This window comes from Diadema antillarum, unplaced genomic scaffold (assembly GCF_040938485.1).
Source record: "Diadema antillarum isolate AM-2024a unplaced genomic scaffold, OU_Dant_1.0 seq00000356_RagTag, whole genome shotgun sequence".
NCBI lineage: Eukaryota > Metazoa > Echinodermata > Echinoidea > Diadematoida > Diadematidae > Diadema > Diadema antillarum.
In genome coordinates this window covers 939,599-958,236 of record NW_027271362.1, presented here as the reverse complement: position 1 = coordinate 958,236, position 18,638 = coordinate 939,599, and the positions used below count along the sequence as shown (strand labels likewise).

The 18,638-nt window shown below is 45.1% G+C and overlaps 1 protein-coding gene across 1 annotated transcript in view; it reads left to right on the top strand.

Annotated features, from left to right (window-relative positions):
* Positions 1-883: 883 nt before the first annotated feature.
* The window catches only part of LOC139731072 (uncharacterized), a 61,788-nt gene continuing 44,033 nt past the window's right edge, over positions 884-18,638 (top strand). Inside the window, exons 1-11 of the mRNA XM_071641952.1 lie at positions 884-1,002; positions 1,542-1,771; positions 2,301-4,199; positions 5,412-5,543; positions 6,040-8,072; positions 8,581-8,755; positions 9,064-9,300; positions 9,764-10,125; positions 10,484-10,844; positions 11,369-11,671; positions 12,170-18,373. Of these exons, the coding sequence (XP_071498053.1) occupies positions 884-1,002; positions 1,542-1,771; positions 2,301-4,199; positions 5,412-5,543; positions 6,040-8,072; positions 8,581-8,755; positions 9,064-9,300; positions 9,764-10,125; positions 10,484-10,844; positions 11,369-11,671; positions 12,170-18,373 (12,055 nt within the window). The remainder of the gene's footprint in view (positions 1,003-1,541; positions 1,772-2,300; positions 4,200-5,411; positions 5,544-6,039; positions 8,073-8,580; positions 8,756-9,063; positions 9,301-9,763; positions 10,126-10,483; positions 10,845-11,368; positions 11,672-12,169; positions 18,374-18,638) is intronic.

Here is an 18,638-nt window from a genome sequence, read left to right as displayed (position 1 = left end):
ACCAAACATACAATTTGCCATTTTTTTAAAATAAAATTTCATTCCTCGTAAGATTTCATCTGTATATACAATTATTAAACTCTAAAGCTGTAATCTGTTATACAAGTTCATAGTTTATTCAAAAGCTTAGTTCTACACAATGTTTATTGTGTGAGGTCAAACTGACTTTCATCTTCGTGTTTTTTATTTCAAATGTTTATGATGAAGACAAGAATCTTAAACTGTACGTGCCACACACAAATGGTAAAGAGTCTATGGTATTACGTGTCTACTTTGCAGACTCCTTAGGTCTAGGATATGTACAGTACAATATCTATACACACTATTAGTATATTCATTGGTTAATTGTTGTATGTAGCATCTAAGTCTTTTTTCTTTTCTAATCAAATGTAAAACATTAATTTGATATAAATGATCATATAGTGGTGTCACATTCTAATTAAGTTGATAGTGCCAAATTAGTTCTGATAGGTATGATGCAATAGATATTCATAGCAATATTCTGTTACCACCTTAAAGCAAAAGAACAAATGTAAATTTTGTTTGCACAGCAGGGTAAGCAAAATTTTTTACAACTTTTTCAAGTTCATCATGTCATATAGAGCAAAATAAAGCCTTTCCAATGATACCTCACTAGTCATCATACATTACAAGGAATATTCTTGAAGTTATGATCAAAACTATCTCATGTTATCTTATTATTTTCTTTGTTTGTTTGTTTTTAGCAGTTCAATCCGAAATATCTCAAATTAGCAAATACGGAGTTAACTCGTTTTTGCAATCAAACTCTTTAAGTGTACTCTGTCTGTCCACTTTGTCAGGTTTGATATCAGTGAATGGGGGATCAGGTACTGGAGACAGCGGAGGAGGTAGCGGTGGAGGGATGTACATCCAGGCCCAGGACGTGATTGGTGTTGGTACGATACGTGCCAGAGGAGGGGCTGGAGCAGGCGTCGGTGGTGGAGGATCAGGGGGAAGAGTAGCACTCTACATGCAGAATAGGTTCATTTTTGTTTTGTTTTGTTTTATTTATTTGTGTGTGTGTGTGTGTGTGTGTATGTGTGTGTCATTGGTTGACTGATGTAAAAGCTCTGAGTTTCAATTGGACTAGAGAGTTTGTCAGTCACCATGATTATAATCTTTATAGAGGGAAGGCATAGTTTAGAAGGTTGCAACTGACTGGTCCCAGTGTGTTTGAAAGTAAAAAATGCTCCAAATAAAGAATGTAAATGATGTATTTTATGAAGAGGTACTGATGTTTCAAATTCAAATTCCTTACCCCCTCAAAGAAAGCGAAAAAGAAAAAGGAAGAGTTATTGGAATGGTGAGCTTCGTTAGGAAGTATATTTTTGAAACCATTAGTACAACAGTGTAGCTGTGTGCTGACTGTAGGAGAATCTTCCCTCAGATTGCTTAAGTCTGTTTTGTTTCATATTGTTTGACTCTCTGCTCTTGGATCCAATATCCAACATGGTACAGTGTACATCTTTCCCATTTCAATGTTATATCCTACTTGAAATTCTCTTTGTATAATTCACCAGGTTCAGTTTTGCTGGTGACATTGACCTAGCTGGAGGCAACAGTGAAGTCAATGAGCCACAGACTTACAGTGGAGCAACTGGAACTCTCTATGTCACCGACAATCTGGTTGGGATCCCAAGGCAAAGACTTGTGGTTGATGGCCGACGGACGAGCAGCACCCCAAAGCAAGCTTCTACCATACTCGTATCTGATTCTGGAGACTTTGAATTTGATGAAGCAGATATAAGAGGTAGGCCCCCTATTATTCTAAACTTATTCTGCACTATCGTGTAACTGGTAATCATTCATATGCCGTAATATTAACTTGGCTGATGTATTGCAGCAACATAGGAACCATTTTGCAAAATTCAGCTCGTATACCGCAGTGGTTTTTTAGGTGAAATGTAAGTAGAAATGATGAGAACATTGCCTAGTTTGGCTGCATTTGAGATGTGGTTTGTGTGGGCTGTAAGGTTATGGTGTTAAAAGCCAAAGAAGCTTAAGCTTTTCAGGATAATAATGATATGTAGTGGCTACTAGTGTAGCACACAGGTCAACTTTTCAGTGCTCATGGCGCTGATTTTTTGATGATCAAAAACGGAATACAAATTGAAACATCTCACAGGAGAAAACTCCGATGACCATTGTGTGTACCTGGGAAATTTTCTCTTGTATACAAAATGGATAACTTTGCATCCAGCCTGATTATGTTGTGAAATGCTTTGAGTAAAGAAGCGAATTGATTGAAAGTAAGGCGTTTCTATTCATTTGTTGAATAGGGTATGCCATCCTTGAACTTGAGTCCTCATCAGCAATGGCTGTTGGCTCCCACCTTGGGGACAAGTCTGCCACAGTCTTGGTTAAGGATGGACAAGTTGTGCAGGTCGACACATCATTCCAGAGTGATGAGCATTCGGTGACTCAGTGGAACTTTGAGGTCGAGCAAATGGGAACACTCACCTTCCCTGCCAACCTCTCAATCGATCAAACTTCACTGAAAGCTGCTGGAAGATTGGCCGTGGAAAATATTGCAGTGGAAAGCGACGGTGTGCTGCAGTTTACAAACTCTAGTTATGTCGTTCGACGCAATGGAACCGGCTTTGTGCCTGTCTCCGATCCCGGCGAGTACTTTTTTACATCCCTGACTCTGAAGCGAGATGCCGTATTCAGCACCGAAGGGGGCCTTGTATTGAGGGGAGGACTCTTGCATCTCAAGAGAGGGGCAGAGATTGAGTCAGACTTCTACCACATTCAGACCAGTGAGCTTCATGTAGAGGATGGAGCACAGATCAGCGTCACAGGTCGGAGTCAAGAGGAATCGCTGGCTGAAGGATGCAGTGGCGGTGGCTACGGCGGTCCAGGAGGACTGGCAGATGGTGTAGATTCTTCTCGTGCCTCTCCATCATTTGGGACCATCTACAAACCTACCCTGCACGGAGTGCGAGGAGGCGCTGGTTCCGGAGGCTCTGGGGGAGCTACAATCCTGGTAGCGAGTGACAACATCAGAGTGGATGGCGCACTGGTTGCCAATGGGGCAGCCTCGGATGAGGGTGGGGGAAGTGGTGGATCCATATGGCTCACTGCTGGACGGTTACTCACTGGAACAGGCCACATCTCTGCAGAGGGGGGCCCTACCAGCTCATCACTTTGTGGGAGTGGTGGTGGTGGACGCATTGGAATCTACGCCTTGTCTTCCTTTGAATACTCGGGAACCTACAGTGCTGCAGGTGGTTCCGGTGCAGGTAGCAAAGGGGGTCCAGGATCCATATACCTTAATTGGTATGGCGGTGAAGGCTCTGGTTACCTGGAGAAACTCATAGTTGACAACAGTAACCTCCAGACTCATCTGTACTTCACTCTGAATGAGACCTGGACTGCAGGCTCTCTTGATACCCTAGAGTTGAATGACAACGTGCTGTTTCAGATGCTTGATGATAACCTCTCAAGATCCCTTGATCTCAGGAGGGTCGTCGGAGATGGCACCGGTCTCCTGCACGTTCACTCTAACCACATTGTTCTCTACGAGCAGACTCTTGGAGAAAATCAAACACACGTCACAACCAACGTAAACCTGGAGATTGACCAGGGCGGGGTCATCACTTTCTCACCCCTGACCTTCATTGCAGGTCAAGGGTCAGTTCACACTGCTTTAGATCTAAAGGGCAGCATGCTGGGAGTGCATGACCTTGTGCTGACGGAGGGTCGCACTCTGAAGGTTTCTCCATCGGCCATGTCGAAGTCAGAAGTAGACTACAACGTGACGGCTGGTGTATCAGGTGAATTCACATTCGGAAGTGTCGTGCTGTATGCAGGAAGTCAATGGTACTTTGAGACTGACATGGGGGCCGTTCTTACCGTTGGTTCCCTGGATGTGAAATTTGGAGCAACCCTGTCCGCAGATTTCATTGATGCTGAGGTATCATTTCTGGACATGGAAATTGGGTCGAAGATGACGTGTTCTGGAGAAGATCGGCCAGACTCCGCGCTGTCTGAGACTGCTGGGAGTGGGCAAACCTCAGCCAGTGGCGACTCCGGTGCGGGACATGGATCCTTCGGCGGGATTGGGCTCAACGATGACGTTCTTGGAGGACATGCTTATGGCTCCCTCTACTGGCCAACCAGAAGAGGTAGCGATAGTATCGCCGGTGGAGGCAATGACAGAGGAGGCAAAGGAGGAGGTGAGAGTGCATGCTTCTTTTAAGCCACAATGTTGCAAGCAACACTGTCAAATGCGATGGAAATGTAACGTTTTGAGAGAGTCGTTTTCAAACTGAGCACTATATGGAGTGGTTTGTACTGATTTCAATTGAGAAGTGATAAAAAGCAGGCATCCATTCAACACAATAGAATTAATGCATAGATATCACATTTACTTTGAATAGTTCAAAACCATTGATGTGTCTAAGACTTATACTAACACTCGTGTAAATGTCTGATCATTACGAGGTCACTGGTACAGGTTTGTATAAGAGTACTATAGGAACTTTGCACAGCAGCTACCAGTATATACGTAGGCCTTCCACCAAGTCATACACAATACATTATGACAAAGCTAGTGGGCTTTGAAATTAGTGTTCAGTGTCATATCTTATGAAATACAAGATAGTGTAAGGTCAGCTGATTGAGTTCTATGTCTCAAAAGTTTCATGTCAAAATTCCAAAAGGCTGATACCACGAAGGGCACTGATATTATGACAAGCATTCAAAATTAAACAAGATTTTAATAGAGTATCTGAATATAAGAACGACCTAAGTCCATGTAAGACCATTTCGAGTAAACTTAAAATAAACTTCATATCTTTTTTATTTGTCCAATAATATTCTATTCAATTGTGATGGGAAGGCAACGTTGTATATACAAATTAGAAGATATACATTGTATTATAATGACAGTTAGCATCTACATTAATTGTGGAGAGGCCATTTTGTGTGATGGATTTGGGTTGTTCTTTGAATCATATGGACTTGGGTCATTCTTTGAATCATAAACATGATATTCTGCTATAGAGATGAGAGAAGGATGAGAGAGGGCGCTATAATATGAATGTAAGAATGACCCAAGTCCTTCATTTTTACATTCATATAAGATTTAATTCATTCATTTCAGGCACTTCCGGGGGTAATTGGGATTTATCATTTATACACAAGATGAGTCCATGTACATGTATAAGCTACAATTTCCCATGTCAAATTGAATTTGGCCAAAAATTGGACTTGGGTCGTTCTTATATTCAGGTCCTCAATTCAATGCCACATAATGTGTGTATTCATCACATCATAGTTGTTTATATGGTATTACTTGTGGTGCGTGTGTATGCTTTCGTGTGATTTGTATTCACTTAAATAACTAAAGTGTGTCTATATACATGTGACAACAAATCTTTTCCCAGGAATCGTGCATCTGCTATCTGATGAAGCCATCATTGATGGCGCCCTCTCTGCCAGCGGGGGTCCAGCCGTAGCAAACAATGGTGGCGGTGCTAGTGGAGGAAGCATCATTGTGCAGGCTGTCTCCTTGATAGGTAATGCAATATGGCAATGCTGAAATTCAGTGTCAGAGTAGAAAGCAGTCACTGTGGTTTGATACCAGAATGGGTCTGTACAGTACTTGTAAAATGTTATTAAAAGGTGTGTATTTGATAAGTTTTCTTTCCTGTAATTGATGTTATTTCTGTGTTATTTTTACTACATTGTTATATGTATGTGCACAATATCTGATATGGCTTTTACTTTGTTTGTACATCGTACATACAGTATTCATCATTACTCAATTAGAAATATTTCATTTTCAAAAAAAGATTGACTTTTTCTCCTAAAATTTTCCATTCTATTTTGTCCTTGCCTTGTTTTTTACTCCATTGATATTTGAAGCTGGGATTATTCAGCTTTATTGTGAAATACATACTAGGTACTCTGATATAAAAATGTTTTCTCTTATATTTCAATGTGTAAGGCTTTATAGTTAGTCAATTCATTTGAGTATCTTTTTTGAATAATGTTCATCACATTTCTCTTCAGGGAGTGGTGAAATTGCAGTCACTGGAGGTGCTGGGCTTGGCAGTGGTGGGGGTGGTGCTGGTGGAAGAATAGCTATATATACCAACCTGACCAATGAGTTCTATGGCTCATATAATGCTGGTGGTGGATCAGCCAAGGATGAGACAATGGTTCCCAGAGGAGGAGGCAGTGGGACTGTGTATCTATGGCAACCAAGGAACAGCTTTCCATACCAGATCCTCCAAATTGATAACCAGAATCGCCTTCATTCTCAGTTTGTGACTCTCGACGAGCAACGGGAAGTTTACGAATTTGATGAAGTTCACCTGCCGCGTCACTCGTCGCTAGATGTCAATGAATCTGTGTGGGCCAATATCGTGATTCACAGAGTGGTCGGTGATCGCACGGGCCTGATCCAGTCTCACCATGGCCAGAGATTCCTCCTCGAGGTTGTTGAGTCGATCCCAACGGTCAGCAAAATTCCTTGCAACTTTGTCATTGATGACCAGGCAGAGATGGTGTTTGCGCCTACCTTGCACGTCCTCGGTCTTGGTGTGCCCAACTCCGATGGCAGAGAAGCTTCCCTGAATGTCGACGGAAGATTGACTGACGTTGTTGACATCGTTGTAACCCAGCATGCGACAGTGCTGTTCCGAGCAAATGCCCACACCGCAAAACGGGAGAATGGAGAATACGTTGAAGTCAATGCTCCGGGCAACTTTACATTTGGAACGATTCAGCTTCTCACAGAGTCCACAATGTACTTTGCTGCAGATCTTGGTATGCGCTTCCAAGTAGCAGAGCTTCATGCACGCTACGATTCAGTGATATCCGCTGAGCACATTGAACTTGAAACATCCTTTCTTTACATTGAGGATGGCGCTCTTTTGACTTGCTCTGCTGCAGATAGGCCAGAGGATACTGTTTCTTCCATCAAAGGTCAAGGTGGGGCAGCGACTTCCGCATATGCTGCTGGTGGGGCGGGGCATGCAAATGCTGGTGGCAACAGCTATGTTGATGCAACCACCGTGGGTGCGCAAGGTGGCCATCCTTATGGGAGCATCTATGAAGCACAAGAGCGGGGAAGTGATGGTGGTGCGGGTAGTAGTGGTCAGGAAGGTGGAAAAGGTGGCGGGTTCATGAAGATCACTGTTGGTGCTGAGTTGAGGCTTGATGGAGAACTTCGACTGGATGGATCCGATGCGGAACAGGGCACCGGAGCAGGCGGTGGCAGTGGAGGGTCCGTGCACCTTCTGGTGAGTCATCTAGATGGGTTAGGATCTATCACCGCCCATGGTGGCAGTGGGGATGGCATATCATCCGGAGGGGGCTCAGGAGGCAGAATATCGGTTTACACCACTAGTGTCAACAATTTCCAAGGATCACTGGATGCCCATGGTGGAGAAGGGTACTCAGGAACAGTTACAGCTAGCCAGCAATTTCACGGCAGCCCAGGATCTGTATATCTCCACGACAGTCCGAATGGCTATCCATACACAAAACTTTATGTCAATAACCTAGATCGATCTTGGGTCCACTACTTTATCCTGAGAGAAACCAATGTCTCCCGGTATTACTTTGATGAAGTGCACCTCACCAACAGGGCTTCCTTGCAACTGCTGGACAATGACAGTGAACAAGAGCTTGTTATACACCATATCATGGGAGACCTGACAGGGCTCCTCCACATCCAGAACCGTCAAAAGCATTCCTATGATGTCATAGAGGGTGAAGTGACGACCATGAAGCTGCCGGTCAATCTTCAGATCGACCCCGAGGGAGTGGCTGAAATGGCAACCACTGCTGACGTGGTTGGCCTCGGAGATCCTGCTTTCAACTGGAATGGCCAGCTGCTCGGTGTTAGGAACCTGCGGATATCAGCCGGAAGGGCAGTGACCATAGGAGCTCACGCTCATACCGCCCTCATGGTTGACAATGAGTATGTGTTCCTTGATGCTCCAGGTACCTTCCGCTTCTCAAGTCTTGAGTTTGGGTCCGAGACTACCATCACCTTTCCTCGACCTTTGGGGGTCACATTCACAGTCGGTTTTTTGGTACGTACACTTACATGCAACTGAGATAATGCACAATAACTGTTTTCAATGATTACATATTTCAAACTCACAATAGTCAACATTAATTTTGCTTATAACAGAAACCACTTCAGCTTAGAAATGAAAGAATGGGTTATAGTCTTATGTTATTGCCCAATCAGGATATCAACCTAGGAAAAGTGTTAGACACACACAGTGTTTCCCAATAATTAATGGTGCAGCGATTTCCGCGGGATGGGTAAAAGTTTGCGCCCCCGGAGGTGAGAAAAAAAAAAATTGCTGGAGTACCTATAGACGTAGAAATCTATGAGAAGTCTAGAATAATTTATGCCCTTTGTTCCTTAACTGGAATGTCAATGATGGCCTTGTAAATGTAAAAATTGGAGGTAAACAGTCGATGTGAAGTAAGAACTATTGCACCCCCAAAATGGAATTTGATTGGGTTGTCAATGAAATTTGACATTCAGTGTATTTTATTCACTTGATGAACATGTGCTTCCAAAAACAGGACATCAAGTGGGCATCCATCTTCAGCGCAGAATATTTCAACATCACCTCGTCAGACTTCAACCTTGAGACGGCTGCCACCCTCGATTGCCAAGGGCGTGGCCTCGAGGATGACAGCCCTGGCATGGGGCACTACCTTGGAGCTGGGGCGGGGCATTCAACAACAGGTGGCTCTGGTAGGTTGCTTTGGCTACGTTGTATGTCTTGATCCGTATTGGCAGGAAAAACTAATCACTGTACTGACTAAACTCACTGTAACTCTCCAGACAAATTGATTGAAATTACCTACAAATGGAAAGGAGAAATAAACATTCAAGACAAATTTTAGTCAAGTATGGTTTCATTATTTCCTAATAAAATAAATGTAGGTTGTAATTTTTTTATCCCAACTTCCTTATATTTACCTTCTACTTTTATTAGAATGACCTATCAATCTGTAGTGGCAGTAATAAAATGTGGGTACATTTAATTCACTCACATGTAGCTTCAGATGGAAGCAGAGGTGGCAGTGTGTACGGCTCGCTGTATGAACCGACCGACACGGGAAGTCAGGGTGGGATGAATCGCCATGGCAACCCAGGACCGCGAGGAGGAGGACACATACGTCTTCGTGTGGGTTCCATCCTCCATCTTGATGGCATTCTGAATGCAGATGGTCTTGATGGTGACTCAGGAAGTCGTGCAGGAGGCGGAAGTGGTGGTTCGATATGGGTGTCAACTGGTAATTACGTGACAGTCTGTTTTTTTCCTTGTGTTCATTTGTTTTCATGTTTCATAAGTCTTCAGATATTGATTATGTTTGCCTTTATATCATGTATCCAAATTTGTTTGTGTGTATGATTATGTATGTACTGTAATCATTGTGGAGCATACTTGATATCATGGTTTGAGAAAAAGTGCAATGTATTCTCATAAATGGACAATTACAACTCAAACAGAGCATGTTGCAGTGTTCGATAATGAGATGACAGTTCTGGCTATCGGCTCTTTTGATTTCTCAAAAAATAGATTGAGGCAGTGAAGGCATTTTTCCACAGTTATACATCTCATTCAGGCTGCAGTATTTGTACACCTCTACCAAGACTGTGCTCTAGTTGTATAAAGTCTACTTGCTTGATGTATAAAGCAATTCCTACACATGAATTTGATGGCTTTCTTAAACATTATAATTATGTCCAATTAAGGTAACTTCAGAGGCCATGGTTGGGCCACTGTGTCAGGTGGACAAGGTGACGGATCGTCTGGGGGTGGCGCGGGTGGTCGCATCGCAGTGCACATATCACAGAAAGATGAATACCGTGGTGCCCTGGTAGCTCTTGGTGCAGGTGGCACCGATGGTAGTGGTGACGTTGGCGGTACAGGCACCGTCTATGTGGAGGAGTACAAGAATGGCACGGTGTACACACGATTGTACCTGGACAACCAGAATGTGGTGCCGGCTAAAGAATTTGTCTTGACCGAAAGCAATCCTCGGATCCTCTATGAAGATAGCGTCATGCACAGCAATGCACCGTTTGCTTTCGATGAAGTCACCATACAAGGCGGGGTCAGTATTATCAGTATTTGTGTCAATGGTACATTGTGTCTATTTGAGTAACAATATATTCATGTTTTCTTCACTCATTAAATGGAATATGTACTCATTGATGATTGATACAAGGTTTCTTCATTTTCTGGATTTCTATTGAAATATTTCATGGTTATATACAATGTACAAGGGTTTTACAACTTCTGTCCTAGTCAATGATTATAACAAAGAATAATGTCACTTCTTACAGAACATAATATGTATTACTTTTATGTATTCATTCAAATTGACATAAATCTGAATGTGCATACCAAATTCAATCTGAATTGAATCTGATTTCAAATGTAACTGAATTCCAAATGTATCCTCTCTTCAGGCGGTGTTCCAACTTGCTCCATCTGGTCATGAAGATCCTTCTTTGGCCATCCTGACAGTACTTGGTGATTCCACTGGCCTCCTTGACGTCCTGTCCAATCAGACATTCTATGTGGAGTACACTGCAGCCGTAGAAAGACGCTCGGTCCCACCTATTAACTTTCGCGTGAGCCATGGTGGCCGGGTCTTCCTCCCTGCTGACTTTCGCATCATCGGGGACCGGAGCCCTCCCTTTTTCCTGGATGGCCAGATGATAGGAGTGTACAACCTGACGGTGGGTGAAGATAGGGAGTTTGCACTTGGACGTCACGCCAGCAATGCTCAAATCAACAATGGCTCCTTTGTGTCTCAGCCATCTGAAGGTAATGTGGTTCTTGGGATAAACATATATACACAAGATACAAGAATGAAAGCTAAAGTACACTGTGCCTCTTCATATTTCTCAAGAAAACACTTTTTTTTTCTCTATCATATTTGTCTACTAAATTACATCATTCACATATTGCAGAGGAGTTGACTGGTGCAACTACGTCTGCATACTCGAGTTCTAATTGTGTTTGCCGACGTGAAGAAATGTGACAGTGTGTTTTAAACATTCTGTGTTAATAATATATTTTTTAAGAATAAGCCTAAGAAGTTTTACAGATACCTTTGTTTGGACAGTGGCAGTGTTTTAAGCGAGTGTATGTGGCATACATGTATATGATAACCTTTTTCCTCTCTTTATGAGCTGACTTAGATATATAACATTTCCAGATGATGTCCGTGGGCACCCATATGGCTATAGCAATAAGAGAGTATATTGTACAATGTAAAATATGTTTCATTTCGATTTTGCTCATTCTAAGCCTTTGAAATATGTTTATTTCTGTTCTGAATTTTGCAGGTCAGATTCGAATGGGTCATCTCGAGTTGGAGTCCAGCGCGCGACTGACGTATCCAGCCGAACTGAGCATGGACGCAGCTAACATCATCATGCACTACCAATCCTACATCACGGCTGAAGCCCTGCACTTGAGGGTCAATGACCTGTCAGTTGAAGGAGATGCCCGTTTGGAAGTATCAGGGCGGGGCCCCACTGCGGGCCAAGGCCCCGGAGCGGGCACCGGCGATGGAGGTCACTTCTATGGAGCCGGCCACGGTGGTTATGGGGTGGAGCCAATTTGCAGAACTATACAACTGGTAAGAAGTTTGGCAATTAGGCGAGTTCCTTTATCACTTTCAGCCGGGGTAATACTCTCATTCCGAAGATATGAAATGGCATAAAGTTTACCATTGTGCTCTCATTGATTTAACATTTTAAGTGATTGACTTTCCACCTTTTTGTTCCTACTAAATGCCAGTACTTTTTAACTTTCGTTAATAGAATGAGCATGTGATATATTATGCAAATCATCATCATTTTTTGTTTCATGATTACTGTCTTAGTCTGTTCAGTTTGTTAAATGCATGAGAAAAAAAGATTTCTTTTTCTGTGGTTTCTTCAGTTATATGAGTGACATCCAATTCACCATCCTGAATGAACTCTAATATTGAACTCTCTCTATCCAAACTGTCTTAAAACCACAATTTCCAAAGCAATGCAATAAAGATATTGCTTCACTAGTGAAGAATGGATTATTGAAACATCTACAAAGTTTGAAGAGACTGTATTGGATGTTCTACTGATTTCTCCCTGTGCATTCAGGATTGCCGTACGGCTCATATATATCTCCTTCGCATCGTGGAAGTGGCGGGGGAGGCAGCGAAGGCGGCAGTGGGGGAAGCACCATCAGACTTGAAGTAGGCAATGAGCTGCACGTCGACGGATCCCTGCTAGCAGATGGTGCAGACGCAGGCGGCTCCGACGGCGGTGGTGGGAGTGGCGGAAGCGTCTGGGTATCGACACTGCGGTTCTCTGGCCACGGCACACTTTCTGCGAATGGAGGGCACGGCAGCGGACGCGGCTTTGGTGGTGCGGGCGGTCGTATAGCGGTGCACGTATCATGGCTTAGAGAATTCTCTGGTGCCTATACCGCCCTTGGTGGGCTTGGAAGAGCAGGAAGCGGAACAGACAGCGAAGAGAATGCTGCTTGTGGAACCGTCTATTACACGGACACCAACCAGGGACTGACCCATCGGCAAGCATTCGTAGATGCAAACAACAACACTCTCTGGGAGGATGGCTTTACCAAGCTGTTTCTTGACAACCAGAATCGCAACCGTCTCTTGCCAACTGTCATCGAAAATGACAATGGCACTCACTTCTACGAGTTTGATGAGGTAGAGACTGTGAATCATGTCACTCTGTGGCTATCTGAGACAGATGCGATCCTTGTGGTCCATAGCTTTGTCGGTGATCGCACAGGCCTTCTCCATCTCAGGCCTGGACAAACAATGTACAACGAGTTTGTCGAGTCAGAGAGTGGCATTTCCGTTGCTCCTGTCAGTTTCCTCATAGATGACGGAGCTGAGGTAATTTGTCCCTCCACCTTCATAATGCTGGGTACGAGAACTACGGTACTGGGTCGCTTAACTGGAATACTGAACTTGTTTGTTGCAGCAGGGGCAGATGTGACGTTTACGTCAACAGCCACAACTGCCTTGCTTGCAGGAAATATCTCAATCAGTCAAGTTACAGTGCAGAAGGATTCCAGTGTAGATTTCCTGGAAACGGAAGATAGCTTTACTTTGACAGCTGGCAAGTTTGTGATCAAGTACCACGGCCAGGTAGACATGAACAGGGGAAATATCCACACAGGAGATGCAGTAATTGAAAGTGATGGTAACTTGAACCTGAATGGAACCGGATTTGGCCCGGAACTCGGTCCTGGTCGAGGCTGGACCAACGGACAGTTTGTTGGTCTTGGGGCAGGCCACGGTGGAGCCGGTGGAGCACCTGAGCCAGATGAAGGCGGTAGCTTCTATGGCTCTCTGTACCAACCACTGCATCTGGGAAGCGGTGGAGGAAATGGTACGGGAGTCGGAGGATCTGGTGGTGGGAAGCTACACTGGAAAAATGGCAAGACGATGGTGATCGATGGCTTTATCTATCTTGCAGGATCAGATGGTGAAGGTGGCAGTGCTGGGGGAGGTAGCGGAGGTGGAATCCTGATAGAAGTCACAGACTTTGCCGGTCATGGTGAGATCAACACTCAAGGGGGCAATGCTGCAGCTGGTGGTGATGGCTTTGGTGGATCCGGAGGACGCATTGCCATTCACGCCAGGCAATCATTCCTATTCCCTGGGAACTTCCAAAATGCAGGTGGCAACAACAACGGTACAAATTTTGGAGCCGCAGGAACAACCTATGTTGAGGAGACAGACCGGGGACCTCAGTATGCAGACATCAAATATGATAAGGACACAAACACAACATATTCAGTGGCTGACCATCGTTACTTGGAGGTTGATAATAGAGACCAAGTGTCGCCCTGGACCTTTACCATGCTTTCTGAGGGAGACCTGGCTGAATGGGAACTGGACGAAGCACATGTCACAAGACACGCCAATGTTCGATTTGACCACCCAGAAAATGCAGATAGTGTTGTCGTCATCATTCACAAATTCCTTGGTGATCAGACTGGACTTGCGCACATCCGCATCGATCAGAAAATATACGTAGAGTTCGTGGAGACAGAGAACAACGTGACAATTGCACCCTGCAGTTTCAGGATTGATGAAGGCGGTGAAATCATTTTCCCCACAACACTCAGCATGTTGGGAACGCGGTCATGGTTTGGTGGCCTGATAACTGGGATTCACCATCTCAGCATCGCAGAGGGTGGAACAGCTATTTTTATGTCAACTGCGCAGACAGCTCTTTTAGAGAACCTTCAATATGTTGATGTCACTCCCAAAGGAAACTTCAGCTTTGCCTCCTTTACTGTAGAACGGAATTCCGAAGGGAACTTTTTGGAAATCGCACATCCCCTGGGACTGTTTGTGAGCAAGTTCCGGGTGAAGTACGAGGGGCAGCTGTACATGAACACCGCAGAGATTGAATCTTCGGAGGCTTGGATCGAGAGTCAGGGATGCTTTCACATGGATGGGCGGGGCCATGCCGCGGGAACAGGAAGTGGGGCTGGAAACACCACTCTTGATGGTGTCGGCACCGGAGGAGGACATGGTGGTCAAGGAGGTGGACCCCACCCACAACTTGGGGGTGCATCTTATGACTCTGTTTATAAACCACAAGGTACCGGTTCTGGTGGTGGCAACGGCGCAGATGAAGGTTCCATAGGTGGTCATGGAGGAGGATTTTTGTGGTGGAAAGTAGCCGAAGTGCTGTCACTCAATGGTGAACTAGCTTTACGTGGTAGTAATGGCAGCGGCATTGATTCTGGCGGCGGAAGTGGTGGAGGACTTCTGATTGAGGTCACAAACATGACGGGTCACGGGATCATAGATGTCAGCGGAGGTCATGGCACTGGGCGAGGTGGAGGAGGCGCTGGAGGAAGAGCAGCAATCCATTGCAGGTGGCGCTATCAGTTTGGAGGCAAGTTTATTGACCATGGCGGTCTCGGCAACGATGGAACTATACTCTCCCATGGCGGAGCTGGTGGAACAATCTACAAAGAAGAAAATATGCGACCGCTGGAATATCGCATTCTCAAGAGGGACAAGGTGCACAACCACACTTTCTTTGCTGTAGATCACACATATGTTCACAGTGATAATGATGGATTTCTTGTTCCCCCTGCGGCTTTGATTCGTGAGGAGGGGAATGTGAACTATGTCTTTGATGAAATGGAACTCACTGGTGCGTCACGACTTCTGATCTATCACCCAGATAACGAAACAGAAGTCAATATCACTGTTCATCGCTTTATAGGGGACCGCACAGGACAGCTCCATCTCCGCTACAATCAAACAGCCTTTGTTGAGGTTACAGAAACAGAGACAAATAAGACAGATGCACCATGTAGCTACATTATCGACCCAGGAGCAACTCTTATTCTGCCAACAGAATTCCATGTCCATGGAACAAACAGTACGATCAAAGGTCTGATTGCTGGGGTCCACCACCTGTACATTGAAGATAAAGCCATGATAATCTTTGAATCCACAGCAAATACGGCCTTATGGACACAACGACAGTTTACAGATGTTACGTCACCTGGCAACTTTTCATTTGCAACTTTAACTGTAAAGGAAGGTGGACTTGCTGGCTTCCAGAAAATCATGCTCACTGTCACTTTAATGTCAAGTGAAGTAAGAGTCAAATATGGGGGCCAGCTTTTCATGAATGATGCAGAGCTGTTTTCATCGTATGCTTGGATTGAGAGCCAAGGAGTTTTCCACTTGGACGGAAGGGGCTATGAGGCTGAGTCTGGTCCCGGGAGAGGATTTACAAGGTCTGGTATTGGCTATGGTGCTGCACATGGCGGCGAGGGAGGAGGCGCAGACATCCATGCAGTGGCTCAACCTTATGGTTCTATGTTCACGCCAGTCATTCCAGGAAGTGGAGGTGGGAATGGGCGTGGCCAGGGCGGCAGAGGCGGGGGCCTGCTTGAGTGGCATGTTGGTCAATACCTCGAGCTGAATGGCCTATTTTCGCTGAAGGGCCTGGATGGAGGTGGGGACGATGCGGGAGGTGGAAGCGGTGGCAGCGCAATCATCGAGACGACCAACATGACAGGTCATGGCGAGATCAACGTCCAAGGAGGAAATGGAACTGGTCTGGGTGGTGGTGGAGCAGGTGGTCGTGTTGCCATACTCTGTCGATGGAGGTACACTTTTGGAGGAACGTTCACAGACTTTGGAGGCAGTGGCGGGACTAACTATGAACATGACCGAGGCGCTGCTGCCGGAACTATATACAAGGAGGAAAACATGCGTCCACTGGAGTACCGAAAGAGCAAATACATTAAAGTTCTGAACACCACCTTGCTCGTTGCCGATCATACATACTTACACGTGGACAATGCCGACAAGATTGTTCCCGTGGCAACGATGGTCCTCGAAGAGGACACAACTTCATATGAATTGGATGAACTAGAGCTCTCTGGACATGCACGTTTAATTGTTTACCACCCGTCCAATGCAACCCATGTGACCGTGACTGCTCATCGCTTCATTGGAGACAGAACTGGACAGCTTCACCTTAAAAGGAACCAAACTGTGCTTGCCGAGGTAGTGGAGTCTGAGACAAACCACACCGAAGCTCCATGTAGTTTTTTGATTGATTATGGAGCTGAAATCATTCTCCCGTCTGAAGTCCATTTACATGGAACGCGCACTTTTCTTCATGGTTTGGTAACGGGAATTCACGATTTGTACATTGAAGAGGACGCCTCCGTTACCGTATCTTCCACAGCACAAACTGCACTAATTGAAAGACAGGAGTACATACACATCTCATCTGAAGGCAACTTCTCTGTGCCAAGGATCTATATCAAGCAAGGTGGTAGCATTGATTTCAGACGAGTCTCCCAAGACATCATGATCGATGCATCCTTCCTTGAAATCAAATATAATGGTCTCCTGGAGATGAACCATGGGCTCATTGAGTCTGATACGGCTGACCTTGAAAGTGAAGGTGTTCTTAGTCTAGATGGCCGAGGACATGATAGTGCGAACGGTACTGGAAGTGGAAGGAAGGTTTCCGGGCTTGGCACTGGAGGAAGCTATGGTGGCATTGGTGGTGGAATTTCATCTGTGAATGTAGCTCCATCCTACGGGTCTGTTTTTCAACCTCACCATAAGGGAAGTGGCGGGGGAAATAGCTACTATGGATCTGGTGGAGCTGGAGGGGGCGTACTACATTGGAAAGTGGGTAAGCTAATTCACATCAATGGCCTTATTACGGCTAGTGGTGTTTCCGGTGGACTTGATGCAGGAGGGGGTAGTGGTGGGAGCATCTTGATTGAAGCTATGAACACCACTGGTCATGGAGAGGTCAGGGCTAATGGTGGTGAGGGAAATAGGAATGGTGCCGCTGGCGCAGGAGGAAGGATTGCCATCCACATTGATCACCAGAACAACTTTGGTGGAGAATACAATGCAGTGGGAGGCCACCATGGAACTGACCAATCTCCAAACCACGTTGGCCATGGAGCAGCTGGGACCGTCTACAAGTACGAGTCTAGGAGAGGGCCGCAGTACAGAGACCTGAAGTACCATGACCCGGTGCAAAACATCACTTTCATCAAACCCGAACACAGCAAGCTCTTGGTACACAATGGCATCATTGAAGTTGACCATCCTGCAGTAGTCATGGAAGAAGAAACCTGGTTTTATGAGTTTGACGAGGTGCAGGTTGAGGGGCATTCGTACGTACATTTTTACCATCCCGGGACTGCTCACAATGTCACTGTAGTCATACACGAGCTGACTGGCAACAAGCGTGGACTCATTCGAGTTCAGAGCAGACAGCGTCTGTATGTCAACATCGTGGAGGCCACTCACACCTACCTCGATTCCCCTTGTGGCTTCCATGTTGATTGGGGTGGTGATTTGGTGTTGCCTACTACCTTGATTGTATTGACCGAAAGAATCATCATAGAAGGGCAACTCGCAGGTGTAGAGGAACTCATCATCGAAAGAACTGGAGAGATTGAGTTCCGAGGACGTGCTTTCACATCAATCCTACCACCAAGCTCAGAATGGTACATCGATCAACCATATGACACCTGGGATGAAGGCATCATCAATGTCGGGTCCATAGAGGTCAATAATGAAGCTGTGCTACGATTGACAACTTCTGTCGCTGAGTCAGTGGTTGACGTGAGTAGCCTTACCATAAGGAAAGGTGGATCCATGATTGCAATGTGTCAGAAGGTTGTAGTGAGTTCAGGCACCATTTCATTGGAGAGTGGTGGGCTTCTATCAGCAGATGGGTCTGGCTATTCAACTGGGACAGGACCTGGAGCTGGAACAGGGCGAAAGGGTGCAAGCCATGCTTCTCAAGGTAAAAACAAATTCAAGCCTTATAATGTCCTTCCCTCACTATCTCGTTTGGGACATATTGCCTTGGTACCCTCATAAACTTGAAATCCCTCCACTGAGAAATACAATGTACAAAAATTGTAGGTCAAATGTCTTATCCCTGGACAAATCATGATCTGAGCTTTGATTTAATTGAAAAGTTGCAACTTGTGTCTCCTGTGTGAATTTTAAAGTCTTAAAAGTCTTCAAACGTTTTTGAATTGCAAAACATCTCAGTACTGTTTTCC